This window comes from Euprymna scolopes, chromosome 28, assembly GCF_053919585.1.
Source record: "Euprymna scolopes isolate OS-2025 chromosome 28, ASM5391958v1, whole genome shotgun sequence".
NCBI classification, from domain to species: domain Eukaryota; kingdom Metazoa; phylum Mollusca; class Cephalopoda; order Sepiida; family Sepiolidae; genus Euprymna; species Euprymna scolopes.
In genome coordinates this window covers 72676145-72698934 of record NC_136509.1, presented here as the reverse complement: position 1 = coordinate 72698934, position 22790 = coordinate 72676145, and the positions used below count along the sequence as shown (strand labels likewise).

General features: G+C 29.0%; 1 protein-coding gene across 3 annotated transcripts in view; it reads left to right on the top strand.

Moving 5' to 3' along the window:
• The window catches only part of LOC145249692 (uncharacterized), a 78029-nt gene that overhangs the window by 48591 nt on the left and 6648 nt on the right, over positions 1-22790 (top strand). For all 3 annotated transcript variants that reach the window (XM_080111494.1, XM_080111495.1, XM_080111492.1), the window contains exons 13-14: positions 4926-5139; positions 16949-17109. In XM_080111494.1, coding sequence (XP_079967620.1) covers positions 4926-5139; positions 16949-17109 — 375 coding nt within the window. The remainder of the gene's footprint in view (positions 1-4925; positions 5140-16948; positions 17110-22790) is intronic.

Genomic DNA, 22790 nt, shown 5'->3' with positions numbered 1-22790 from the left:
GATAACTCTGCTTTCCTTGATCCAAAGGAAATAACTATTTTTCTAGGTTGATACCTAATTTTAATCTCTGAACCTCTTTGGGTGCATCTTTATGATCTTGAGAATCTTTTTGTCAAATAAATTAAACAAAATGATCCACCTGTGTCAGAAGTCTGAGCAAGAGATTAGAATAGTAGTCTGAATAATTGAAATATGAAAGTAATTTTAACTGTAAAATTGAAAAAAAATATGTTAAAGAAAAAACAAAAAAAAAGTCACACAAAGTAAATAACTAATAAAATTTAAGAAATATATTATTTTGATAGATTTAAAACATAGTCTTTTATTAACAATTAATCTCTCTTAACAAAAACTCCAGGAAAACATTTTCTAAAATATAAAATAAACTCAGTGGAATTTTCTGCCTTTTGTCCTATAAAATTAATATTTCTTTCTGAATAGCCATTTTATTTTGTTGACTGCTGGTCCATGTTGTTGAAATGTAACTTGAATTAATTTCTACCAGAAAATAATCTATTTGTGTAACAAAGAACGGATGTGCATATGGCAGCTATATGCAAGTGATCAAGCCGTCATGGCAAGGGAAAAAAGAAAAGGGTTATAAAAAGACCAATGTTGATGTTAGAGATGTGGGTGACGTCACAGCCAAGACAAGAAGTCATGCGTAGCCAGAGAAGGAGGAATAAAGGTCTTTTGTTAAAACCTGAAACAGTGAGTTGAATTTCTTTCCTCTTCCTTTCTTATGTTCCTTGCGACAGAGTCTACAATGTGTTGGGTCTCTACATATTAACAACTATGTTACATTTGATCAGATTTTTTTTTTTATATCTGCTCATTTTGTTCTTTTTAAAAAGGAACTAAATCTGTGTGTTTATTCAATACAGAATTACTTTCCTTTGTTTCAAAGAGACCCCCTCCCCCCCCAAGACCCCCCCAAGACCCCCCCCCCAAAAAAAAAATATGTATGCAACTCTAGCATCGCATGTTATTTGTGTGGATAAGTAATTGTTCTAGACAGGAATCTGTTTACATTAGTTTTGAAGATGATCAAGTTGTAATCTGTAGGGAAGCAGTCCTATGGCAGTGTGTTCCACAGACGAGAAGCCTTTAGAAAGGAGCTCTGTTCGCAATGCTAGGTGCACTGAGAAACAAAGTTTTTCTCTAGTGGGATAGAAGCTAGAGTGCTTGCTGTGAATGTCTTATATGGAATTGGAGATTTTTAGCTCAGTCAAGCACCTTTCATGGAAATAATAATCGAGTAGACAGAGACTAGCAACGTCTCATCTGTGATGAAGAGGCTGTACAAAATGGAAGAGATCAGCATTAAAAATCGGATGAAGCTGCAAACGAGTCGTCACAATCAATGAACTCTACAACAGGAAAAATCACTTTTGCGGATTTCAAAGCAAAAATAAATATGTAGTCATCCACAGACGGACTGTTGGGCTGTATCACAGCTCTTCAGTGTGGCTAGATTATCAACTGCCTTAAGCCATGATTGAAACTTCACTACCTAGGTGACAGTTGGCATTTCTAACCGTTATGTTATTTGACTGCTGCTAAGATGGGTATGTGAAATTACTATGATCAAATATTCTCCAAACGCCTTAGCTCCATTTGTTTATTCAAAGAGCATTGCATTATATGCTAGTGGCAGTTTGTTATTTCACTCCCTAGTATGCTCAACCCAAGATAGGGAGCATTTATTTATTTTTGGTTTTAACTTATATAGTGCCAAACACAATAGAACTCTGGTATCTCTGCTATTATATGAAAGTCACTTTTTGTGTGGGTGTGTGTGTGTGTGTGTGTGTGTGAGTTCCTTCCTCATAGGTTCCAAAACAGCTGAGCCTATCTTTTTGCAAATTTCACACTAATCTAATTTATATGTCTGGCAATGTTCTTAGATATGTTTTGTACAGAAATTCATCCGATAAGTATCGAAAATTGAAAAAGTCTTAAAAATAGTCTTTCTTCCCTCATAGTTTAAAAAAAAAAAATTTTTATAGAGGAATATTTTGCATTACACGGTTGTAACCTTGACCAGTGTAACGTAAAATATTCCCATGTAAAAATTCTTCTTTTTTATCTATAAGAGAAGAAAGATTATTTAAGATCGTCAAGCCCAAATATCAGCTGACATGTTATTGTAAACAAACACAGACGGAATTTGATGAACGACATTATCATTATTATTTAATTTTTTTGCAAATTAGTCCAGTGGGCAAATTATTTCTTTTAATATATAATAATCAATAGAGGATTGATTCTATAATAATACATACACAATATGCATAGATTAAAATATCATTTTTAAGCGTATTGTATGATCAGGCAACACCGGGCATCCAACTGGTAGGAGCTAAATTATAGAAAGTAACACCGACCATCAGAATTGGAAACGTGATAAAAAATATGTCAAAAAATTAAGAGATGATAACTAAGCTTCAAATAGTACATACTTCTGCCATCCATTAATATTTACTTGGGAAAAAAAAAAAAAAAAAAAAAGAAACACCATTTTGCATAACATGCCAGGAACCTAACAGTCCAGCACGTACTGACGGCTTTTTTTTATTTTCTCACTACTGGGGAAATAAAGTTGAAGAAAATATTTAGCAAGATTGAGCCAGGAAACAAAGATATATAATAATATATAATAACCAAAAGGTAAATTTATAATATTCAACTACCATCGACCACATTACAATTAATTTTTTAGCATTACAGAATGGTAGCTATAATTTCATGTATTCACCCTTCAAGTTCTTCTAAATTTCTTGGTTTGGTTGAGTAGACTTACTTTTTCAGCCAACCCGAGTATCATGGGATGATATATTTTCCTCTTTTGATATGAAGAAATTAAGATTTATTACACAAAAGATAATATTAATTATCCAAATAACATATAATAAAAATAAAATATAATAAAAATAATTATTAATATTATTATTAATTATAACAAAATAAAAATACTTAACATATTATATAATAATAATAATAATAAATTACTTAATTAAAAGGAAATAACAATAAAAGATTATATAAAATAATATAAAAATATTACTTAAAAATTTGAATGAAAAACTTTTCTTTTTTTTTAGCGTCTCTAGAGACTTTCAAAAGATAGAACAAAAAGTATTCTTTTTTTGTTCTTTCTGGAACTGTCTCTAGCGATAACTATAAATAGTGAATGATCGTTATTTTTAACTCAGTTATAACACGACGTTGGGACGCAAATGAGAGGCGACCAATCTATTATAACTCTGACCGAAAGAAAAACATAAGAAAACTCGAGTCGTTAAAATAACCAATGAACCAAACAAAATACAGAGAAGAAATCTCTTTCCTCAATAAACTGGTAAATACATATAGATTTTTCTGAATTATATTTGACCAAAAGCATGTATGTCTAAAAGATACAAAAACCAACATTGCTTAAAAACCCTTTCCACTATAAAAAGGGAAATAACCAGAAAACAGAGTTATCTCTCTTACACTATAGATTATAAACGGCTTATTGAAATTCATTTTCTTTATTTTTTATTTTGTTTTTCTTTGTCTTGGTTAATAAAAATGTGTTTTTCTTTTCAAATTATCTTTTTTGTACTCTTTTATTTTTTTATTGATATGCTTGCGGTGTTCCGATACCCCTAGACTAAGGAAAAACCGTAACACCAAGATGAAAAATGTCACAGGGCATTAAGTCAGGACTTCTGGCTGGCCATTCATGCGAACCGTGATGGTCTGTCCATCTTTCAGGGAATTGAGTATTCAACCATTCACAAACAACAATAGTAAAGTGTGGAGGTACCTCACTATGTTGAGAGATGAAATTTGGTCAATTATTAGTGCTTGGGATGATATTGAAGATTTGATTTTTATGAAAGACTAGCGAGGGGTACCCGGCGATGCCCGGGTGTTTGGAGGTGTGTGTGGAGACTCCGGGGGGGTTAAAAAAAATGTTTTGGTAGGTAAGTATGACAATCGAACCCAAACCCTTGAGGCAAAGTTGTAAATTAAAGTGTGAAAAAAAAAAATGTGCGAGGTTAACCATTGCCCCACCGCGAGATGCTAACAGAAACACATTTGAATTTATTTAATTACTTGGATTTGGCAGGTGCCCGTTTTAATGAGTTAATGAGGTCAAGTTTGACTGCGGGATAGTATTTCATTTACTGCAGAACGCTTTTTTTAATTTTTATTTTCCCAAGATGTTATAGGAAAAAGACTAACCCAAATGCGGCGAGAGACAAATGTTGAATATTTATCTTCCCGAAATCGAGCAAATTAAATAGATAGGCGAGTTTCGTTGTTTTAACTCTGAGATATTACGATTTATATTTGATATAAAAAGTTTTAAGAAGTTGTTAGGCGACCGACCGCTTCTCTAAAAAAAGCTTTTCTTGGATATACATAAAAAGCGAACATACATTTTCGCTTTTCTATATATAGATGGAGTTCATACACACTTTGCTTTTGTTGTTCGTGAATGTGAAAATGAAACATAAAGGAATGTGAAATCAGTCGATGCGATTCCTGACCGACTTGAAAAGCTGGTGGCGAATGATTAAATTTTAATGCATTATATTTTCTTCTCATATTCATTAATTGCATAAATTATATTTCAAAAATAAATTAAGGAGTTACTTTTTCAGTCACTCTGTATAAGTGATGCAGAACTCTTCTGTTTGAATAATTGATTTTTACCTATCCTGGGACGGGTATTCTAGTGATATCTTAGAGAAACTCTTGGCGGTGAAAGCATCCTCTAATTCCAGATCTAAAGTTATGTAAATGCTTGCACAGAAAGTTGTACCCCATTGTGAAAACATATTATGGGTGCAGACCCCTAAAATCATTGGCTAATTGAATATCACATCTTGTCACAAAAACTCTGGCCTAAATTTTTTCTCCTCTTTCAGCTGAACTCCCTGAGCGATATTTTCTTCCAAAAATACAACCAAAGTACAACATTTCAAGATAAAACCTGTTCTGCCGGACCTGGTGACCACTTGGTTCCCCTTTCGATGGAAGCAAGATGTCGCGGTCGTTATTGGATGGAACATTTGCGTGAATATGTGCAAGAAGATTATTTTTGTGAGAAAGAGCACCAAAATATTTCTTCTCTTATTAAATGTAAGTAAAATATCGAAAGATAAATATTTGTAAGTTCCTCGTGACTTGTTAAATATTATTTGTTCAATTTTATATGGTTAGATGCAAACACATATCTTAATTTGGAGTGGTTCCATAAATGAAACTATCAGATCATTGCCCTCCTTATTGGCTTCCTGACTTAAATGTACTAAAACATTGATGTTATTTCCCTTTGCAAAACTCAATCATATTCTGCAAAGCCAAAAACAAAAAACAGTTTTCTTCTACAAAAAGATCTCACCCAAACATTTTTAATCAATATTTGAAAATGTAAAAAGCTTTAAGCATAAAAAGTGTTATCAAAATAACCAAATTCAACATTAAAGGGTTGATATGCCATAAAAATAAAACAAACCAAACACGATATATAAATATTTGAAGACATAAAGAACTTAAAGCATAAAAAATCTTTTACCAAAAATGACCGGAAATGGTGTTAAATAACTCAAAAAGGGTTGATATGCCATAAAACAAACAACCAAATTATAAATAAAAACTTTAATAAATTCTATAAAAATAAACTCCCAAACCTGATCTTTTTTTTTTTTTGTTATTTCACGATGTTTCAACAAACTATTCCTCTGGTCTTCGTCAGGTGGTTACCACGACGGGATAGGAACTCCGAATCTCCTAACTGCATTCTCAGCAATTACTGCTTTCCATAGTTGTTGTTGTTTTGCCACATTTTTGGCCAATTAAGCCTCTGGCCGGCTTTAGGTAGGATTGAAACCACTGTCTTCAGACAATGCTCACCTGGAACCATAGAGATTCAGCGTCTCTATCCCTTTGGGGCTGAGGCGCAGTGAATAGAGATGTTGATTTTTTTTTTTTTTACACAGGAATCACCACTTATCAAGGTCCGGAAGCCACTCCAGGATAAAAGTTAATGGGTATACATTAGTCAATAGGATTATAGTAGTAAACATAAGTAGTTGAAATTTGATTACTTAGGGGGACGGTTCATCAAGAACTTGTTTACGTTGGACTTGAAGATAAACTTTATTTATACACTCCATTGTATTGCGTCATATAGTAGCTGTTCCCCAGAAAAACCTTCCGACTGGATGTCATTTGGTTCACATTCTTTACTTCTGTGTGACAGAATATGCATTAGTTGTCATTCCTGAGACCATTTATCTTCTAAGAAACATTGGTCATCAAGTCTTGCTCTTAGGCAACCATTATAATCCACAGTCTATAGAGCTTTCGTTATCTGGTTGATTTTATACAGGTATATTTGCCAGGTATTTTTTGAAATTCTTTTTGATGAATCTAGAAATCTTCCCAAGATTTCAGCCTTCATACATCAGATCGTCGTATTTTGTTATCTTTATTCTTTAACACAGTATCATTGGGGGACACTAACTTCTACTAAGGTTGCCTCTTTCTCCTTGTCATATATCACTATGTCATGTTTTATGACTCCATTTTTTTTACGTCCGTAGCTGTAGGGATTGCATACTCATATTGGATGGTGTATGACTGATTTCCAACTATTCTTTCTGGTATATGTTCCCAGGACTTGCTATTACATACGATATTCAACTTTTTACAGATCATCTAGTGGAGATATTTATGCAGTCCATTGTGTCGCATCGTATATAACCGTCCCCCAGCAGCACTTTACAGTTGGATGCGAGGTGGCTCACATTCTACTTCTGTGTGGCAAAACCTGTTTTCATTGCTTAGACCACTCATTTTCTTAAAAGCATTGGGCATCCAGCCTTGATCTTTGGCAGCCATTATAATCCTCTCCTAATCATAGTGCAGTGATCCTCTTTTTAGCTAGTCTATAAAACCTTCTTTAAACTATATAGTTTTCGGTGAATTCATCCAGAAATTACTTGGCACACTATTATGTGATCCACTCTTCCAGTTTTTTTTTTGCAATTGAAATTCTTGGTGTATTTTTGCAAATATTTTTATAGCAGACTTTTTTTTTTATTTTTTATTTTTTTTACATGATAGTCACCACTTATCAAAGCCCAGAAGCCACTCGGGGATAAGTGTTATTGCGTGTACAGTAATCAATGGGATAATATCGTAGTAATCGTTAGTAATGGAGATTTGATAAAGTGTCTTACTTAAGGGGGCGGTTTATCAGGAATTTGTTTATGTTGGACTTGAAGACATCCAAGTTGTAGTCAGGTGAGAAACAGGCAACCGGAAGAGAGTTCCACAGGTGTGCAGTTCTAAGAAAGAAGCTTTGTTCATGTAATCTACGTTTTGATTTAGGCATAGATAAAGAGTGGGGAAAATTATTGTTTTCTAATTCTGCTCATTTGTTAGATAGTCTTGTCCAAAATGTTTGGCCAGTTTCGCAATGGAGGTTGTTTCGGTTCTTGTTTCCTGACATTGCTGCACCATTTTGAGGTTTGGATTTTTAGAGTTTATCAGATATTGTCCAGTGCGTATGATAGTCGCACGATGCTAATGGTCGATCTCTGAGAGACTCATAACTCCTGTTGCACTGCCTACAGATACTTCTATCATGGAAGTGAGACTGACCTTTAACATGACGTTTATTGTAAAAAAAAAAAAAGAGTAAATTAAATTCATCTACTAACGCAATTAGAGTTATTAAAAATATTGAATTAAGATAGAGAGAGAGAGAGATACATAGATTGTGTCATTCTTATTCTTTGTTTCTGTTTCCAACTTTTCTGCATGGCCTTTGCATTATTGTTGTGCAACAATAATGTGTAAAAAAAAGTGAGAAACAAAGAATAAAAATAATAACTTTGATATATTGTCTAGACCGATTATTTCATTACAAACACAATGATCAATTAACTAACATGTCATCAATTTTTCATGATTCTTGGATATGTTACTCATTAGGACAATACTTTATCATTATTGTAACCCACATTATCGCCCCACTCCTTAGGAAACTAATAACTTTGTTATATTGTCTTGGCTGATTATTTAATTAAAGACGCACCAAACATTTAACTCACATTTCATCATTTTTCATAATTCTAGAAGTGTAATCCATTTTGAGTTTCAGAACAGTTTTAGATGGTTCGCTGTTACACACAAGTCCTGGGAGGTGACTTGTTTGTAGTAGACAGTTCCACAGAACAAAATATTCTTACCGTGTCGAAACCCGGGAAAAGAACATGTGAAATTGCTCCAGAAAAGGTTTAATATTTATGAAGCAATTCTGGTTTCTGATTGGTTGGTAGCAGAACGTGAATTAATTTGATTCGTCAGTTCTTAGCAGCATCGTTTATAACTAGAATCGTCCGAATGTGTGGGATCATACCCCATTATTCTCCAAAATATTGCAACAATAATTCTCGGACAATTTTCTAATTTCGGCAATCATTATTCATAATTTTAACCTATATTATCTCCCTCCTCCCCCCCTCGCTTACGAAAATAATAACGCCAGTGTGTTGTCTGGGTTTATTAATAGGCTCCTATATGGTTGACTATTATAGAAAACTGATCACATATAATGATAGAAGATGTATCGACACACAGGAATGGGTATGTTTGATCTGGCATAATTATGATTCATTAAAATTGTGGGGTCTGCGTTCGCGCCTGGTCCACACAGTATGGAAATAAAAAATTAAAAAAAAAACGTTTACAAGTGTTTTTGATATAGATGTATATAAGAATACTTTGATAAGTATGGTTTAACTTTAATAGGGATGGTATAATAAAATTTTGGGGTCTGCGTTCGCACCTGGCCTCCATAGAATGGAAATAGACACAAACTTTAATAAAGACTTTTCATATCTATCTGCGTAAGTATACTTTGATAATTAGGTTTCAGTTTGAAGAAATATGGTATAATAAAATTATGGGGTGTTCGTTCGCGCCTGATCTCCATAGAATGGAAATATGTTACAAAGTTTAACAAGGTTTTTTAATATTTTTATTATTCACTCGACAACATTATAACTTGCGCTTCCCTTAATTTATCTCTGACAAAGGGGGAAGAATTGCTGTTTTCTGGGTCAGAATCTGTCTATCTAATATTCATTGTTGGTTTGTTTTTGAACATGAAGTAGTATTTTTGTTTTTTTAATTTTTTTAGCTCCTTACATTAAGTGACTTCACGCCTTATCTGGAGTGATTTCCATTATATATATATATATATATATATATGAGCAAACAGTTAATAAAATATGTTAAAAAACACTTTGAAATGAGTTAAAAACATATTTAATCTGAAAAGGAAACACTAGATAAATGGATAGTCCTTAATCCGCAGAGTTTCGAAGAAATACTTTCCTTCTCATCAGAGGGTAGGAATTAGCAAAATTCGGGATCGGATTTTGCATGCAGAAGTATTTGATGAAACAACAAGTAAGTTAAAGATCTTACTTGAAAACAAAAAAAGTGAAGCAGAGGGAATATGGTGAAGAAAAAGGTGATTACACATGAATGGATAGTCTGGTGGAAGATAAAAAATCCAGTGATGGTAAAATATATACGGTGTGTATATATATATATATATATATATATATATATATATATATATATATATATAAAGTCACTTTGTGTGTGTGTGTGTGTGTAGGTTCCGAAATGGCTGAGCCTATCTTGTGTAAATTTCACACAAAGGTAATTTATGTCTGGCAGTGTTCTTAGGTATGTTTTATACAGAAATTCGTTCGATAAGTATTGAAAATCAAAAAAGAATTCAGTCTTAAAAATAGCTTTTCTTTCTTAAAGATAAAAAATAATTTTTACAGGGAAATATTTTAGGTTGCACTGGCAAGGCAGATAATAAAATCTCAACAAATAATTTCTTCTTAAAAAAAAAAACAGATTTGTTGACGTCTGGAAACCTAGCTCAGTTGTAGAGCATTCGGCTACATATCGAATGATCCCGTGTTCAAGCCCAGGTGTACCTCACCATTTTATTTTAATTTTTTTTATTAATGAGTTCAATTTATGACCAAAGACGAGGTAGCATTTAAAATCGCTGGAAATCATTTCTTCCTTTGTGTATTTAAAAATTAAACATTAATCAAAAGTGACTTTTCCAGGCATTCATCAGCTGACGTGGTATTGTAAACAAACACAGATAAAATTTCATTATTATTTATCTTATTTTAATTTTTTTTTTTAATTTATTTTTTTATTTATTTTTTTTTTTGTGAATTAGTCCACCAGGCAAATTATTCCTCGTAATATATAATATTCAATAGAGGATGAATTTAAAATATCATGTTTAAGCATATTGTACGACTAGCAGGGTGTCCAGCTAGTATATATATATGTAGTAGATTTATGTATATTCTACAAAAATATGGATTACTTTAAAAAATATGAGAAATAAAGAATGGATATTTTAGGTTTTGTATCTTACTATACAAATATAATCAGATCGACTTCAAAATCTAGTGGATGTGTGTGTGTGTGTGTGTGGATGTGTAGGTGTGGAGGTTAGGGTCTGTCCTCTTCCCTACAATCCTTTTTTTTTTCCTTTTTTTTTTTTCAAAAGAAAAAGCATTGTTAGTCTATTCGTCTGTTATTTTCATGGAATGTGCTAAAGGGGTTTCTTTTCATAAGACATTCACAGCAAGAACTCATTTTGTACCATAACGGAAAAGGATTTTTCTCCTTCCTGTCTGTTTGCATGTCTGCCTTAAACTTTCAATAGAGGGGATGGATTTACCAAGATCAGTATTGTTTTAAAGTTCGACCTTTCATATGACAGATATCGAAAAATTGGCTAAAAACATTAATATTTTCCCCTTTAACTAGGCACTTGTCTACAGGCGGGGTAGTCACTTTTTTCGCCGATATTTTTTAAAGTTATCCTCTCCTTTAGATTGTCTAGCCTTAATTTTAAAAAATGTCGCTTCCGGTTTGGCGGTGGTCGTAACAGCATAAACATCAGGTTTTACCCCGTTCTTTTCCTCCTTTGCGGTACGGGTTCGAGCCTGCCTGCCTACTACCACTTTTTTTTTTTTTTTGCTCAACATACACATCCAAACACCCGGGCAACGCCGGGCTGAAATGCTAGTACGTATATATTTTTGTTTAATCTATAAAAGTGAACGTGTCTGTGTATCTGTCTGTCTGTGTACATTTTCCAACGCAATAACTTTGTCAATTTTCAGTCTACAGACTCGAGATTTGATATACAGGGTACTGAGATTTGGGAAAAACTTTGTAATCCGTTTTCGGCCAGAAATCTGGCTATTAAGGGGTCAAAGTTCAACGATTTGACCTTTGAGAACTCTACCTAACTCCTTCAACAATTTTGGGGCAAAACACTTGAAATTTTAGATATAGGTTCCTTGGACATGAATCTAACTTAATAACTTGATTTGAGCCTAAAACAATAAATTTTAGGGATGATAATAGGGGTCAAAGTTTTTAAAAAAATTGACGGTTTTTTTTTTTTTTTTTTTTTTTTTGCCGCATATATACCACCAAACACCCCAGCAACGCCGGGCTGAATTGTGTGTGTGTGTGTGTGTAAAAAGGGAGATAATTCTGTATTTTAAATACAAAAGTTATTTCCCCTATTAATATTTGGTGTATGTACCTATTTACTATGCCTCCCCACGGGACAGAGTTAGACACCAGGGTCGTTTTTTAACTGGGTACTTCCAACGCGCGCCACAGTTTTACCCCCTCCCCCCCCGTATGTAACACGATGTAACTGTAATTAATTTATTATCATCCTAACTTATTTTACTATTTAAAAGAAGAAGCTTCAAATAAACTGCTAATATTTTTTTAATTTTTTACAGCTTACAAAAATAATGAAAATGCGAGACAAAAATCGTGTTTACATTATCGACGCATTAAAACAACGTTCCTATGTAGTAACGTGTTTTAAGCCGTTGACACACCTATGTTTTAAAAATCTAGCAAAAATCAAATGATAGTCATATTCACCTGAAATTTTCGATATTTATTCATTATTAAATAAACTTACATATGAAAAGTAGGTTTCGTTAAATATATTAGAGGATGTTTTTTTTAGGTGTTCTACACCTCCCCCCATCCCCCACACACACAATATTTTTATGTTACGAAAATTGAAAAAAATAATTGTAGGTCGATAAAAATTTCAACATTTTTTAAAGCTGGAAAGATCAAATAAATAAAAAATAGTTATATTTATATATATATATATATATATATATATATATATATATATATATATATATATATATAAAATCACATAATTCTTTTTCACTTACCTCAAAGTTGTAAATAAAATTCGACATAAAATCATTAATATTATGTTAAAAAAAATAAAATGAACAATTTTTCTTGATTTCTTTTTTCTCGGTAACATAATTATTTGAATTACAACACAAAAAAAAAAAAACGAATTCTATAAAATAATTATTTTTAAAAAGCTTTAAATGATATTAAATTCAAATATTACGCAATATGAAGTTCAAACCGATTTTTTATATAACAGGTTTCTAATATTAAAAAAATATATTCATATAATATAATAAACGACTCTTGAGATAATAAAAATTGCAAAAGAAAAATCGACCAAAAAAAAATTCGTTTCGATTTGATTATTTAAAATGACAGAGGTTGAAATCAAAATTTGCGCTTTTTTTCAAAAATGTACAGAAGCCTGTACGGACAAGCATTTGTAGATACATGTATCAACAGAACAGATTAAAATTAATTTTATCGTCTGTCTAGTTCGTTATTAAAAATCTATTTGATTTACAAAAGTTAAGTCTTATATTATTTTTTGTACATTTTTATTGTTCATTTTTTATTGTATATTTTATTTATTCAGAAATTTCTGATAAATTTATCATTCAATGTATAAATTTTGAATTCTTTGCGAGTTTTTTTCTTATATCTTCAAATCATTAACACGGACTAGTAGTTTTTCGTAATATCTGAGAAATTACATTTTTGTGAACTTATGCACTTATTTTACCGTTCTAAAATAATAACGATATTAAAATAACGTTATTTGCAAATAAATTTTACAGTGCTAATGCTCTTCCATAGAAATTACAATAAACACACGAACTGATGACGTCGTGTTTTTTGTTTAGAATGATGACGTGGTGCACAACAGTTTGGAGGGACCTAATGTACACGCCAGCTAAAAATGACTTATTTCGTTTTAATTTATATTAATTACTTGCAAAGGTAGATTATAGGGCGCTGGTTTCAATTGTTCAATGTGCAGAAGGAGAAAACTCTTTTTTACTAAGGGATTTGTTCACTTTTTTATCTCGTGATTTAGGATGCTCAATGCAACGATATTTTTTATTGAGTCAAAACATTAAAAAAAAAAGGAAAGCTGCAACGAATTTTTTTTTTTTTATGGAACAAAGTTGATAACATTAATAATTCAAAATCTAGTCTAGTGCACACGACTATTAAGAGAAAATCAACGATATTTTCATTAAATGAAAACATTTAAAAAGGGAGCTGTGGCAACTTTTTTTATTTTAATTAAAAAATAAATTTTATGGTAAGGTTTGTAAAATTACCTTAAACCTTAAAAAAATACAAAGAATGAAACTACAATAAACCTTAAATACAAAGAATGAAACTACCTTTAAAAAATACAAAGAATAAAACTACCTTTAAAAAAAATACAAAGAATGAAACTACCTTTAAAAAATACCTTTAAAAAAATACAAAGAATGAAACTACCTTTAAAAAATATCTTTAAAAAAATACAAAGAATGAAACTACCTTTAAAAAATACCTTTAAAAAAATACAAAGAATGAAACTACCTTTAAAAAATACCTTTAAAAAAATACAAAGAATGAAACTACCTTTAAAAAATACCTTTAAAAAAATACAAAGAATGAAACTACCTTTAAAAAATACCTTTAAAAAAATACAAAGAATGAAACTACCTTTAAAAAAATACAAAGAATGAAACTACCTTTAAAAAATACCTTTAAAAAAATATAAAGAATAAAACTACCTTTAAAAAAAATACAAAGAATGAAACTACCTTTAAAAAATACCTTTAAAAAAATACAAAGAATGAAACTACCTTTAAAAAATATCTTTAAAAAAATACAAAGAATGAAACTACCTTTAAAAAATACCTTTAAAAAAATACAAAGAATGAAACTACCTTTAAAAAATACCTTTAAAAAAATACAAAGAATGAAACTACCTTTAAAAAATACCTTTAAAAAAATACAAAGAATGAAACTACCTTTAAAAAATACCTTTAAAAAAATACAAAGAATGAAACTACCTTTAAAAAATATCTTTAAAAAAATACAAAGAATGAAACTACCTTTAAAAAAATACAAAGAATGAAACTACCTTTAAAAAAATACCTTTAAAAAAATACAAAGAATGAAACTACCTTTAAAAAATACCTTTAAAAAAATACAAAGAATGAAACTACCTTTAAAAAATATCTTTAAAAAAAATACAAAGAATGAAACTACCTTAAACCTTAAATACAAAGAATGAAACTACCTTTAAAAAATACCTTTAAAAAAATACAAAGAATGAAACTACCTTAAGCCTTAAATACAAAGAATGAAACTACCTTCAAAAAATACCTTTAAAAAATACAAAGAATAAAACTACCTTTAAAAAATACCTTTAAAAAATACAAAGAATAAAACTACCTTTAAAAAATACCTTTAAAAAATACAAAGAATAAAACTACCTTTAAAAAATACCTTTAAAAAATACAAAGAATGAAACTACCTTTAAAAAATACCTTTAAAAAATACAAAGATGAAACTACCTTTAAAAAATACCTTTAAAAAATACAAAGAATGAAACTACCTTCAAAAAATACCTTTAAAAAATACAAAGAATAAAAATACCTTTAAAAAAATACAAAGAATGAAACTACCTTTAAAAAATACAAAGATGAAACTACCTTTAAAAAATACCTTTTAAAAAATACAAAGAATGAAACTACCTTTAAAAAATATCTTTAAAAAAAATACAAAGAATGAAATTACCTTTAAAAAATACCTTTAAAAAAATACAAAGAATGAAACTACCTTTAAAAAATATATTTAAAAAAATACAAAGAATGAAACTACCTTTAAAAAATATATTTAAAAAAATACAAAGAATGAAACTACCTTTAAAAAATATATTTAAAAAAATACAAAGAATGAAACTACCTTTAACCTTAAAAAAATACAAAGAATGAAACTCTTTAATAAAACAAGGATGAAGCTTTTAAAGCTGTGGCGACTTTTTTTTTCTGTAAAAAAGCTTATAATATTAATAACGCCAACATCTAGTTTTTAACGTTACAAAAAATGAAAATGCGACAAAAGTTGTAGAGGAATTGTAAACGTAGCTTTTATAAAATATTTGTCATTTTCAATTTTTAAAAAATTTTGTTAAAAAGTTATTTAAATTATTTGTCATTCTAGATTGCATCAGAAAATTTAATATAAAAATTAAATTGTATAAAAGTTGTTTAAATTATTTTGCATGCTTTTTTATTTATTTTATATGATTAAAAATTAAAGTTGTTTAAATTCTCATGTTCTGCTTTGTCAGCTTTGCCTCGGTTCGTTCTGTAAAAAAAAAGTTGTTTAAATTATTTTTTGCCTAATTTTGTTTTGTTAAACTCTATTTTAGTTTTTGATCGCAAGGTCAAGGCTGCTTCATGCTTTAAGGCCTGGTTGAGGGTAGCCATATTGGATTCTTACACGATTAAATCGTTTACACATTTCAAATCTGTATTTCTTGTGTTTTGATGGGTAAAATAAATTAAATTTTACTCAAAATGACTCCGCATGTAATAAAATTTAAAATAAGAAACATTTTTAATGACTTATTTTTCTCATATCATCTGGAAACCCTATTTAGCAACATTATCCTATACTGTTATTCTTTTATATATATATATATATATATATATATATATATATATATATATATATATAGCTTAGAGCGTTAGAGGAAAAGAGCGAGCTCAATTCTATGAGCTCGACAAATATCATTGGAGCTTATATATGAAAACAATAGAAGTGTGAAATGAAGTCACAGAACTATATATTGGTGGATATAGATTGGTTCAGTTATTAATCGATTGTATTCCATTATTGAATAAATGAACCAATCTATATCCACCAATATATAGTTCTGTGACTTTATTTCCCGCTCCTATTGTTTTCATATATATATATATATATATATATATATATATATATATATATATATATTTCATTCTCATCACATGAGTTAAAACAAAATGTACCTGGCAAAATCATTTTCATTATTATGGAGAAGCAAGAAATCACCATCAAAAGTCAGAGGTATCGTTTTTTTTTTTTTTTCCAGTTTAGCTCATCAGAAAAGAAAAATTATACTCTGTTTTCTCAAATTAAAATTTGATAAAACAGCGTAGTATAATTTGAAATATACTCTGTTTTCTCAAATTAAAATTTGATAAAACAGAGTAGTATAATTTGAAAAAAAAAAAAAATTTTTTATTTAAATTATACTCTGTTTTCTCAAATTAAAATTTGATAAAACAGCGTAGTATAATTTGAAAAAAAAATTTTTTTTTATTATTTAAATTATACTCTGTTTTCTCAAATTAAAATTTGATAAAACAGAGTAGTATAATTTGAAAAAAAAATTTTTTTTTATTATTTAAATTATACTCTGTTTTCTCAAATTAAAATTTGATAAAACAGAGTAGTATAATTTGAAAAAAAAAAAATTTCTTTTAAAACTGAAAGTAAAGACCACAGGGACAACGCCATGTTGGTGTAGCTAGTTTTTAATATTGTGCTTGTTTTGTACTTGTAATATTTAAAAATTTTCTGTTTGCTAAGCCATCATCTATGATCCTCCTTTCAGCTCTCTCAGTCCCACCCGATAGCCACATACTTTGCCGCCTTTGTATGCCACAATGTGATAATGAGGATGTTGAATCTGATGAAGACATTATGACTGAAAGCTGCATGACCTGTTGTTCGACGTTGAGAGAAAGTAAATGGATGGTGGATGGAATTGAATCGGTAAGTCGGGTTGAGAATCTGAACACGTGAGACATGGTTCATAATACATATATGGCATAATCACGTTAACACACCGCTTCCCGATGGATCACTGAAGTTAAGCAACGTTGAACCTGGTCAGTACTAAATGGGTGACCATTTGGGACTTTCAGGTGCTCTCCGCTTATCTCGGCATTGTTTTCAGTCGTCCTGGTCTTCTCCTTGCCACTGAACCCAAAACAGTGCCGATTCAGGAGAGGTGGGGTTAGGGATTTGCGCGACACTTGCCCTAAGGGGTGTCCTTTATCCTTCAAGACTGAATGGAAGGTGACGTGGAAGAGGAGATCTGCATTGCAAAAAAAATAGGTCATGGAAGTTATTACAATTACAGAACAGATACTACCCGGCTCGAAGGCCAGGCATTTGCATTCGATTAATTTCGCTTTATTTATATGAAAAAGACAAACAAAAACTAGAAACGATTGAATGATAGGAATTTCTTAAAACTCAATCAAAAAAAAAAAAGATAGAAACGATGTCCCTTTGCAAATGTGAGATATTATGATCTAGGAAGTATAAGAAAACTTCTCCGGGAATGTAATCGATGCAAGAACCCCCCACCCAAAAAAGCCTTTCGTAGACAAACAAATCCTCTTTTTCATCTTTTCTGTATATAGATGTTTTCATCTTTTCTGTATATAGATGTTTTCACCTTTTATATATATATATATATAGATGTTTTCATTTTATATATATATATATATATATATATATATATATATATATATATAGAGAGAGAGAGAGAGATGTTTTCATCTTTTATATATATAGAGAGAGATGTTTTCATCTTTTATATATATAGAGGTTTTCATCTTTTCATATTTTTTTCAGGTTTTCATATATATATATATATATATATAGATGCTTTTATCTTTTCTCTATATAGATGTTTTCATCTTTTATATATGTATAGATGTTTTCATCTTTTCTGTATATGGATGTTTTCATCTTTTCTGTATATAGATGTTTTCATCTTTTAGATATATAGATGTTTTCATCTTTTATATATATATGTTTTCATCTTTTATGTATATAGATGTTTTCATCTTTTATGTATATAGATGTTTTCATCTTTTATGTATATAGATGTTTTCATCTTTTATGTATATAGATGTTTTCATCTTTTTTGTATATAGATGTTTTCATCTTTTAGATATATAGATGTTTTCATCTTTTCTGTATATAGATGTTTTCATCTTTTATATATATAGATGTTTTCATCTTTTCTGTATATAGATGTTTTCATCTTTTAGATATATAGATGTTTTCATCTTCTCTATATATAGATGTTTTCATCTTTTAGATATATAGATGTTTTCATCTTTTCTGTATATAGATGTTTTCATCTTTTAGATATATAGATGTTTTCATCTTTTAGATATATAGATGTTTTCATCTTTTCTGTATATAGACGTTTTCATCTTTTAGATATATAGACGTTTTCATCTTTTATGTATATAGATGTTTTCATCTTTTATGTATATAGATGTTTTCATCTTTTTTGTATATAGATGTTTTCATCTTTTAGATATATAGATGTTTTCATCTTTTCTGTATATAGATGTTTTCATCTTTTATATATATAGATGTTTTCATCTTTTCTGTATATAGATGTTTTCATCTTTTAGATATATAGATGTTTTCATCTTCTCTATATATAGATGTTTTCATCTTTTAGATATATAGATGTTTTCATCTTTTCTGTATATAGATGTTTTCATCTTTTAGATATATAGATGTTTTCATCTTTTAGATATATAGATGTTTTCATCTTTTCTGTATATAGACGTTTTCATCTTTTAGATATATAGATGTTTTCATCTTTTCTGTATATAGATGTTTTCATCTTTTTTGTATATAGATGTTTTCATCTTTTTTGTATATAGATGTTTTCATCTTTTAGATATATAGATGTTTTCATCTTTTCTGTATATAGATGTTTTCATCTTTTATATATATAGATGTTTTCATCTTTTCTGTATATAGATGTTTTCATCTTTTAGATATATAGATGTTTTCATCTTCTCTATATATAGATGTTTTCATCTTTTAGATATATAGATGTTTTCATCTTTTCTGTATATAGATGTTTTCATCTTTTAGATATATAGATGTTTTCATCTTTTAGATATATAGATGTTTTCATCTTTTCTGTATATAGACGTTTTCATCTTTTAGATATATAGATGTTTTCATCTTTTCTGTATATAGATGTTTTCATCTTTTAGATATATAGATGTTTTCATCTTTTCTGTATATAGGTGTTTTCATCTTTTAGATATATAGATGGTTTCATCTTTTCTGTATATAGATGTTTTCATCTTTTATATATATAGATGTTTTCATCTTTTCTGTATATAGATGTTTTCATCTTTTAGATATATATAGATTTTTTCATCTTTTCTGTATATAGATGTTTTCATCTTTTAGATATATAGACGTTTTCATCTTTTAGATATATAGATGTTTTCATCTTTTAGATATATAGATGTTTTCATCTTTTATTTATATAGATGTTTTCATCTTTTCTATATGTAGATGTTTTCATCTTTTATATATATATAGATGTTTTCATCTTTTATATATATATAGATGTTTTCATCTTTTATATATATATACAGATGTTTTCATCTTTTCTGTATATAGATGTTTTCATCTTTGAGATATATATAGATTTTTTCATCTTTTCTGTATATAGATGTTTTCATCTTTTAGATATATAGATGTTTTCATCTTTTAGATATATAGATGTTTTCATCTTTTAGATATATAGATGTTTTCATCTTTTAGATATATAGATGTTTTCATCTTTTAGATATATAGATGTTTTCATCTTTTATGTATATAGATGTTTTCATCTTTTCTATATGTAGATGTTTTCATCTTTTCTATATGTAGATGTTTTCATCTTTTCTATATGTAGATGTTTTCATCTTTTATATATATATATATATATATAATATATATTTATATTGATATTTTATATATATATATATATATATATATATATATATATATAGATGTTTTTATCTTTTCTGTATATAGATGCTTTCATCTTTTCTGTATATAGATGTTTACATCTTTTATGTATATAGATGTTTTCATCTTTTATACATATAGATGTTTTCATCTTTTATATATATATATATATATAGATGTTTTCATCTTTTCTGTATATAGATGTTTTCATCTTTTATATATATATATATATATATATAGATGTTTTCATCTTTTCTGTATACAGATGTTTTCATCTTTTATACATATAGATGTTTTCATCCTTTCTGTATATAGATGTTTTCATCTTTTATATATATAGATGTTGTCATCTTTTCTGTATATAGATGTTTTCATCTTTTATATATATAGATGTTTTCATCTTTTCTGTATATAGATGTTTTCATCTTTTATATATATATAGATTTTTTCATCTTTTCTGTATATAGATGTTTTCATCTTTTCTGTATATAGATGTTTTCATCTTCTATGTATATAGATCTTTTCATCTTTTATATATATAGATGTTTTCATCTTTTCTGTATGTTTTCATCTTTTCTGTATATAGATGTTTTCATCTTTTATATATATATATATATATATAGATGTTTTGATCTTTTCTGTATATATATGTTTTCACCTTTTATATAAATAGATGTTTTCATCTTTTCAGTATATAGATGTTTTCATCTTTTATATATATATATTTTCATCTTTTCATCTATATATATATATATATTTCTGTATTATATTTCAATATATATTTCTATATTATATTTCAATATTTCTGTATATAGATGTTTTCATCTTTTATATATATATATATTTTCATCTTTTCATCTTTTATATATATATATATTTTCATATTTTCATCTTTTATATATATATATATAGATGTTTTCATCTTTTCTGTATATAGATGTTTTCATCTTTTATATATATATATAGATGTTTTCATCTTTTCTGTATATAGATGTTTTCATCTTTTTTATATATATATAGATGTTTTCATCTTTTCTGTATATAGATGTTTTCATCTTTTTTGTATATAGATGTTTTCATCTTTTATATATATATATAGATGTTTTCATCTTTTCTGTATATAGATGTTTTCATCTTTTATATATATATATAGATGTTTTCATCTTTTCTGTATATAGATGCTTTCATCTTTTATATATATATATATATATATATATATAGATGTTTTCATCTTTTCTGTATATAGATGTTTTCATCTTTTCTGTATATAGATGTTTTCATCTTATGAGGTCACCCAGTGTTACCAAGGACCCTAATTTTGATAAATTCCATAGTAAATAATGAATGAAAGTAAACAATCTCGTTCATATTGTAATTTGAAATGTCAAATGTTTGGGGTGGAATTTTGCTGCTTGTAAGGGGTATTTTCATCAGGGCATTTAAATGTTTGGATTCTGTCAGAGCACCTTCCATTATAATTGTAAAATAGGCATCGGGATGCAAGATTTCATGAATGGGGCAAGGGTTGTAGTTAGATTGACAGAGTGCAACCTATTAGGTTGGCGATTCTTTTTCGAACCCTGTCTAGGAGCAGAAGCACCAGCCCAAATGTTACAACTATTCTCCAGACATGGGCAGATAGTTGTAGAGGTACAAAATACTTTCAGGCGTAAGTAACTCTCTAGCATGGTAGAGTGAGCCCACCTTCTTTGCAGCAGCCTTGGCAATACCTTCAATATATCTGTTCCAATTCATATTCTCTGTAAACGTTAAGCTAAGGATTTTGTATTAATTTATTCCTATTAAGCTATTGAGTTTCCCCTTAAATTATATAATCCATCCAAACCTTTCAAAGTTCATATATGTAAAGTGACCTTTCAATATTGTTTCATTATGCTGTATCCCACAGGCTGTGAGCAATCCAGTTGGAATAAATACTGGCATAGAAAAATAACCAAGACATTTTTATTTCTTAAAAAAATATCTTTATTATAACTTAACTAACACTGTGTGTCCATTCTCTAACTAAAATATAAGATGAGCTCACGCTTTCAAATTTTACAGCACCAATCTCTGTGGGCTCGTACCTTTTAAAAATACATAATTAAAAACAACCTTTGCTTTTTTTTTTGATAACTTACTCCAAATCATGGTTGGTTGGTTGTTTTTGTTTTACGGCATATCAAGCCTTTTCAGGTTATTTAATGCCGAATCCAGTGATTTTGAAGAAAATCTTTTCATAGAGCATATATTTTTTCTCAAGTCAGTTTCTATTTAACCCATAGTTGGGACCCTACCACTCCGGATCAGAGTGGACCTGGGAGCAATGGCAATAAAGGCTGGCTCTACACTCCCCAAAGCCTGCAAGCTGGGGCCTCACCATCGGATATAGTTTAAGGTCATATCCAGGACCTCCAAGTCATCCAGATCTCATTAGTATAACAGTTGCCCATTCATTTGCATGTGATACAACATTGGTTCTTATATTATTTTTAATTGGAATTCATTGAGATGAGTATTATTTATTAATTTTTATTTATTGCGGGCTATTATTCTTATCAGATGAGGATAATAGTCCGCAATAAATAAAAATTAATAAACATTGGTTCTTATCCTGAATTAAAAAAAAATTTTATATACAGAAAAATCTGTTTGACACAGAC